At 37.8% G+C, this 8,071-nt stretch overlaps 1 protein-coding gene across 1 annotated transcript in view; it reads right to left on the bottom strand.

The window, feature by feature from the left end:
- LOC108756668 (protein CBFA2T2) overlaps positions 1–6,910 on the bottom strand; it is a 57,023-nt gene extending 50,113 nt beyond the window's left edge. The window contains exon 1 of the mRNA XM_018500657.1: positions 6,806–6,910. Coding sequence (XP_018356159.1) covers positions 6,806–6,910 — 105 coding nt within the window. The remainder of the gene's footprint in view (positions 1–6,805) is intronic.
- Positions 6,911–8,071: the final 1,161 nt, after the last annotated feature.

Here is an 8,071-nt window from a genome sequence, read left to right as displayed (position 1 = left end):
CCCCCCCCCCCGATATTTCCCTCAGTTCTCCAATTGTGCCATTTGCGAATTTCGAAATAAAGCGGAAGACCCACCGGGGATGACGACGACTCTATCAAACGTTTCGCTAAATTCGCTCCACTTTCAATGGCGGCGCAAGAAAGGAGAAAAAAGTACCGGACAGGCCAGCGCAGCCGATGGGAAAAAGCGGCATGGATGAAAGAGAACGAGAGAAAGATAAATAGACAGATAGATAAATAGATATATATAGATTTATCTCACTCTAAGTGAGAAAGAGAATTACAAAAGAAAAGAAAATTATTTATTAAGATATAATTTAAGTGATTCCTTCATTTTATTTTATTCTTCTATAAAAATTTCGTTACTAATTTCAATCATTGTATAATATTCTTACTCAGACAACGTGGAAATTCTCTTTGTTGCAAGCATAAAAAAAATTCACAATAGAGTTGATGTAATACAAAATATAAATTGACACGATACAAAATGTAAGTTAATGTAATACAAAGTGTAAATTAACACAATATAAAATGCAAATTAATATGACACAAGATGTAAACTGTCATTAATATAATAAAAAAATATAAATTAATCCGCAGTAAGATATTCCTTTTTCAACACACACAAACCGGGCCATTGTGCTCTCTAAAATCTTTGGAGCGAAATCTAATTCTAAAGAGTGACAAAAAGTGACAATGAGTCGATGTTGAAAAAGAGTGACTCAAGTATCAATTTTAAGGAATAGGATTTCACTTTTTAGAGTCAGAAAAAATTTCCACTTTGCAAGATTTTAGAGAGTACGCAACGTGACGTAGTGAACGACGTCTTCTGGAACGTCCCCATCCGCGTGAAAGAGAAAGAAGGGAAATGAAAGGGGAGGAAATCTGGAGGCACAGGCGAATAATCGTGGATCGATCGCGACCACGTTTCGGCGGAGACGACTTCGGCGTCTCGCGGGCTTATGTTTATACATATGTCCCGCACATGGTACGGTGCCCCCGAAGAGGAGGCGGCCGCGGCGGCGGGTGGAGACGTACTCTGAAATTTCCAATATTAGAACGGCCAGGCGAGAGGCAGGCCAGATGTCTACCGTACTGACTGCCGAGAGCGCGCGCGACGTGCGTTTAGCATGGTTTCATTACAAAAATGTCACGCACAGAGCCGCGCTGCGACGCGACGCGACGCGACGCGACGCGACGCGACGCGTCGCGCCGCTCCACGTCCCGCCGCTCCACGTCCCGCGCTCTCGCGCTGTCGTCGTCGACCTCTCGACGATACGTTCGTTCGCTCCTCTCTCTCTCTCTCTCTCTCTCTCTCTCTCTCTCTCTCTCTCTCTCTCTCGCTCTCGCTCGCTCTCTCTCGCTCTCGCTCTCTCTTTCTCTTCTTCGATCTCATTCTCTCATTCTCTTGCTGTCGTCATCGCGGAGCTGTCGACCTGATCTTGGAATGCGACGAACCAGCAGCCGTCGCCAATTAACGCGTTCAGTAGAACCGTCCGCATGAGACATCCCTGATGAGATTATTGGTCGTCGAAGGGTGGCATCCTCTCAGGATGATTGGTAGAGTTACCGATACTCTTTTAACCTTCTATCCTTAGACACGATTAGGTCATTCATGTCCCGCACATTTGTTTTCGTATAAAGACCAGGCATATCAAGTAATTAGTTATAACATTTTTTATGTGCAATTTTAAGACACAGCCTTATAAATTCTTTCTAAAGTTGTTAAAGTACGCATAAAAATCACTTAATAATTTTTGTATATACGTTAAAGTGATAAAAATTAATCCGGGACATGAATAACTCGTGTGTAGTAAAGAATTAGAAAATCATTGAGTGCATTAAGAGTTAAGATATAAGTATTTTTTTTTAAGTCGTAAATCTTTTGGACATTAATTAAAATTGTCTAAAATTATATTAATAAGAATTGTCAATAAAAAAATTATATAGAATAGAAATTTTATTCTATTAAATACCTACATTTATCGCATAAAAAATATACTCCTTCCTTCCGCCTCCGAATTATCATCTCTTTTTTTTTTTAAATGTACATATATACTTTTTTCTTGTAATTCAAATATAATGACCCTAATCGCGTGCAGCCCATTGCACTTCGACTCAGTTTTTTTTATTTCGTTCGCATCAGTTCGCGTACTTGCGTGATAAATATGTTTATACGTGCTGGTTCGATATGTGACGATTAATTTTTAATAAGAATCAAAACAGATCACTCGTACCGTTCAACGTTAGAACTTGCGATCTTCAATTCCTATTTTCGTTTCATCGATTTTACGAATTATAAAATTCCCAACACACGAAAAGAGAACAAAGAAAGTAAGCCAGCAAACGAGAGAGAGAGAGAGAGAGAGAGAGAGAGAGAGAGAGAGAGAGAGAGAGAGAACAAAACGAGCAAAACGGTAAATACTTCGCTCTTTGGAGTCGACGTGAAACCGTTACATCGTTAATGGTATCGAAGCTTTACCTCGCGAAGGTTCTGCTTGGTTTCATTACAAAGATGTCATGCGCAGGTACGTCGCAGTTATACCCGCTTTTGACGTCCCGCTCGCGTTGTATACACACTTGGCGTTAAACCGGAACGGCCACGGTGCGCCAGGAAAATTATGAAATGCTAAAACGAAAACGAATTTCGCGGGACCGAATATCGTTCCGATATTTGCAATTAACTCTTTTATTTCGCCCGCGACACACGCGCGTTCCCAGCTAGCGTGCGAGCGATAATATATATATTCCCAGTGATCAAAAATATCGGTAACTTTTCCCGTAGTCCGAACTGCGGAAATCCGAACTGCGCCCGACCTAATCCCGACGATAAAAAAATCTGCGCTTTCAATTAACGAAGCGGTTTGTCCCATTTACCGGGTGTATCGGGTTAGCGGGGCACAAACGCGTTAAACGAACGAACTTTTTCCACGGGACTAACGAGAGGATAATCGAGGACGTCATCGTGTGCGCGGATAATTAATCACCGCGCTGGTCCATCAACATTCGTCACCCTACGTTTCTACACAGTTTTATCTTTTAAATAGTCCGCCACGTGGCTAAGGCGATCCCATGACTGATGTTGGTTCGGACACGCAGTATTAATATATAAACAAAAGTCGCAAATTACACATAAGTTTGTAATTAGACATCCGTTTATAAATCGCTTTAAAAATCGACATAACTTGCTGATATTTTCGTTCCTTCTTCGTTTTCCTTATTACATATTTAAGCATTCGACATTATTATCGTCTTATTATGTTAATATTATTATTGGCTTCGTTTTATTCGCACTCTCTTTCGTTATGTCGAGAAATTTCCATTATAGTTTTTTAGTTTTATAATTTAAAATAAAAGTAATGAAGACCAAGTATAGATCTAAACATATTCTTTTCATTTAACAAAGTAAGTATACATTTTTGTGACGGACTACATCTTATATTGCTTCTTTTTAAAATTTTGTTTTGAAAAACAACATTGGCGGCTTAAACAAAATCAAAGTTGACTTTTAGTTAATATATTATTCAAAATAGAAGAAATACGCGAGCATTCTTTTCTTTTTCGGGAGAAAATAATCGTTTAGTTCATTGGACCATTTTATCCAATATTAGGTAATAATAACAGTCAACAAATTTGGGGTACATGTAATTGCACGTCATTTCTCGCTGATAATTAAGCCCAAATTTTGGCAATTTCGGTTTCGTAACCGTCATAGCCATCATGTCAGTGAATTATCATAAATATGATTTCGCGGCCTTGAGTGATAATTTTATTTGTATTTAATATACACATAATAATAATAATAATAATGCAAATATTTTATTGTTGATTTCTAATCTATCTTTAATTTAAAGAGTTTATAACTTAAACAAAAACGATCCATTCTTAATATCAATTTTTCATATATTTTACATTTATTTAATATAATTATATTTTTAAATCAGTCTAAATATAATTCATAGAATTGTATAATTCATAGAATCATATCTAGAATGTCCTAAAGTACAAAATAACTAGTCAGTCAGATCTCTTTGTCTTTCAAATCTTTAAAATTTTAATTTTTTATTAAAAAATACATTTTATATTTAATGTTGAAAATTTTATCATGTCACGGCTCTCTCTCGTTCTAAGCTGTATGTAGGTGACTGATGCAACAAACAATCGATCGACACTTAATATATCCACAGAAATATCGGATGGCGTTCGCAGGTGTGCCGATGGTATGGCCGGTTCGTCAGTGTCAGCGAAAATTGTCGGACACATGGTTAACTATGCGGGGGGTTGTTGAACGTTTAGGTGCGCGAATAGGTAGCAACAGTGTACCGATACAATTGCCGGCACTTCTATATAGGCGAGTGAGGTATGAATCTATTCCGCCGTTGCGCATCCTGCAACCGACCTCGACGACACGTGCTATTCAATCATCTGCGGATTATCGATAAAATTTCCTGTAAGCTGGAATTTTCAATTCGAAATACATATAATGTTGCTAGCAATTTCGACACGGTCAATTTCTTTCAAAGAAAGAAGTAAAGAAAACAGAGAAATATAGCGACATTATGGGCTTAAAAAAGTGACGGATCATCTCTCATTTCATTCGTCATTTAATTTAATTTACATCTCTCCTAAAACATTGAGGATCTCGATCTTACTTTTATTTTAACTAAAATTCTTAATTTAAAATCTCCGCTTTTTCTAAGGACTTTTCTCTTAATATACGTTGATTGCGGGTATCTTTTAATTTTGATAATTACTATGTAAAATATAATTAAATTTGCGTGACTTTTCTCTACTAATTATTTTCGTACAATGCCTCAGAGGACACGTAACAAATTTTACTGTTATTCTCAGAGCAATCTGAGGCTACTCAATGCAAATGTCCATCGGTTCGCGGAACTTACGTGCCACCGTTAACGCTCGCTAATTACATGCTACCCGGAAAAGGCAACTCACGGACGGTACCGCTGTGACGCGAGGTACGTAACGCAACGCAGCTAGAGAGGTAGCTCACCGGAAGGTACCGATGAGAGACCAAGAGAGCAAGCGGAGGTCGAGTCTCTCTCCGCGGTCGTAACTCTTGATTCTCTTTGAAGCGCGGAAGCTGCCCGCAACACCTGACTGACTCGACGGACGCGTATATGGCAGGTCGAGCGGAGCAGCAGCGGCAGACAGAGCTCACTGGGGATGAGGTAGGTGAGGGGGTGAGACGACGAGCAAAAGCGGAAGGCAACCACCAGGGTGGGCCATGAGTGAGCGAGAGACAGAGGGTAAGCGAGAGAGAGAGAGAGACAGAGAGAGAGAGAGAGAGAGAGAGACAGAGAGAGATAGAATGCGAGGAAGTGGAAGGGAGGCAGAAAGAGAAAGATTAATAATATAGGAAAGCCAAAGCCACGCCGCAGCCCCTGACAAGCTTTCCTCCGCCTCTCTTCTGTTGCCAACAGTTAATCGATATAATACTTCGGTATAACACGCCGCACCGACGAGCATACGTGCACGCGTGTACGCGTTCCTTGCCGCACGCGTGTACATACGCGAGTCTCGAAATACAGGATACTTCCATCAGCGGTGCACTTCGTAAACGGTGTCCCCGTTTAACGAGGTCTTGTCGCGCTGAAAGCACGATCCTTTCCTTTCGGTGTCTACGTTAATGATTTATCAAAGTGAGATTTGGGAATATCCGAGTGCACTCTCCAAATACGCGTCATAACTTATTACACATGTATATAAAGTCATTTATTACTAATAAGTGACTTTGTGTACGTGTGCTTTAGCTTTCCGTGTAAGAATAACACGGTTTTAACGTGTAAAGTCGATTATTTGTAAGCATATATTATATTATAATGTGTGATTTTTGAACTAATCATACATATATGTAAAGACACTTATTACATATTTGACTTTACAGTGTGAATTTTGATTTTAGCTTTATTTGACGTATTTCTGTTAAACGTGACAGATTGAATTATACATTGATTTTTATAATTAGGCTAACAATAGTCTTTATAAGCTTCTCGAATTTAATTCTTCATAATTTATTATAAAATCTTTATACCTATATTATCATAAATATAAAATAAAAATCTGATTCAATTATGATTATAATATCAACCAAAATTGTCAGATAATGTTGCAGTTGCATCATATTGGTATATCATAATTATTACACGGAAAGAACGGCTTTTGCTGAAGAATCTAAAAATTTAGCTAAACGCAAGACTAAAAATATTTTGGATTATCAAAATAATTATATGACGCTCAAGCATGATGAGAAATGTTGCAAGAAATGTTGAAATTCTAGCAACCACCTTTAGTTTTCCATATATATTTATTTTGATGATTCGACAAAATTATTTACAAATCTGTATCCAACTAAATTTTTTTAATTATTTTCAGATCTCAATTAAATTATTATTTTTTTAAATTTCTCTCCAGCAAAACTGTTTCTTTCCGTGTATAACGATATTTGTATCATTTCTTTGGTATAATATGTTTTGTTTCGTATAGTATTTACTGCCAAATCGATGCACTGCAGTTTAATGTAATTATCGGAAGTGTAAGTTGCTAGGACGAAACAAGAGCTATACACGATTTATACGTTGTAAGTGGCATATACCGAGGAAATGGCAATGCATACTGAAAGACGTACGCGGGAGATGAGAGAGCGTAAAGATCGACAAGCGCGGTTCGCGCGAACATTGCGGAAGCGCGCGGCGGATACGAATTCATAGCGCGCTTCCGCCACGGTTAATCGTGACGTGCGCCGCCGGGGAACCGATTATTGGCAAACACCGTGCGAAAGGGTGCACCTGACAAGGGTTTTCGTCGCGCTGTTCGGTCCTTATCTCCGTGCTCTCATCGAAGAAAACTCCAAGTTCCCTCCGGTAGTCGTTACCCCACGGCGATTCATCCATCCCTCTCGTCTACGGCATTACATGCGTACTCTTTGCGCTTCGATAGCTTGATTCTCCGATATTTGGCACGATAAGTTCTCTCGGAAATATATATTCACGATGGCTGATGGGTATTACGAGCGATTAGTTTTTAAGGTTCGTTCAGTTTTGTTGATAAAACTAGTATTTTTTTTGTATTAAACAATAATGATACTTGAAAAAATTTTGTACGTTCAAAATTATTATTATTAAATTGTTAAATTTCTTCTTAGTAAGCAATAATTTACAAATAGCTACATGTAAAGAATGGATAAATGTCTTCCTGAAACATATAAAAATCCAGCTAGATACACATGTAAAAATAATTTTGTTGAGCCATCAAAATAATTACTATAATGCTGCAAAGAAGTTTTACAATTATGTAGGACGCTTAAATTGGTTGCTAGAATATCAAAATTCCTTTGCAGCGTTGCTTGTTATACTTGAGATTTCTACGTAATTATTTTAATAATTCATTAAAATTATTTTCTGTGTATAAATTTTTAAATATTTCAACAAAATCGTTTTTTTTTTTTTCATATATAGTAAGTATACAAACATGTGCCATGTAAATTCAGAGCAACTTTGACAATTTTTAGATGTTCTAAAATTATATATTTATTAGTAAAGATTTATATACCATGTCCAAAGATACAAAAATTAACACATTTCGTGATTTTCTGAAATGTATTTTGTATTATAAGAATGTCATTCTTTTCGCGCCATAGTTTCACATGTCGAATGGTCGAAAGGTACGGCGGAAAGGTCAAAACATGGCATTTCTCATTAATAGCGGAATCGATACAAGAGCCATGTACGTGAAGTTCTTTTGGTAAAAATTATGGTATAATCGTAATGTTGCAGTGCAGTGCACTAAAATGACAGCAGCTTTGTGCAGCACGCGATTTCCTAGTTATCATGTTCCCAATATTACGAGGCCCATAGCTTTGTAACGCGAACTTTGCAGACATATGGCCACGTGCGATTATGTGCCTTTTGAATTTATTTTAATGCTCAAACACACATGTTCCGCAGAGTTACACGTTCTTCTTCAGACGCTCCGCACAATGAAGCTATTATTTCTCGTGTAAAAATACTGTCATTACGAATGTTCACAATTGCACATACTGTCACATGATAGAT

The sequence above is a fragment of the Trachymyrmex septentrionalis genome, unplaced genomic scaffold, assembly GCF_001594115.1.
Source record: "Trachymyrmex septentrionalis isolate Tsep2-gDNA-1 unplaced genomic scaffold, Tsep1.0 scaffold13, whole genome shotgun sequence".
In the NCBI taxonomy this organism is placed as follows: domain Eukaryota; kingdom Metazoa; phylum Arthropoda; class Insecta; order Hymenoptera; family Formicidae; genus Trachymyrmex; species Trachymyrmex septentrionalis.
This window is presented reverse-complemented; position numbering and strand designations above follow the sequence as displayed.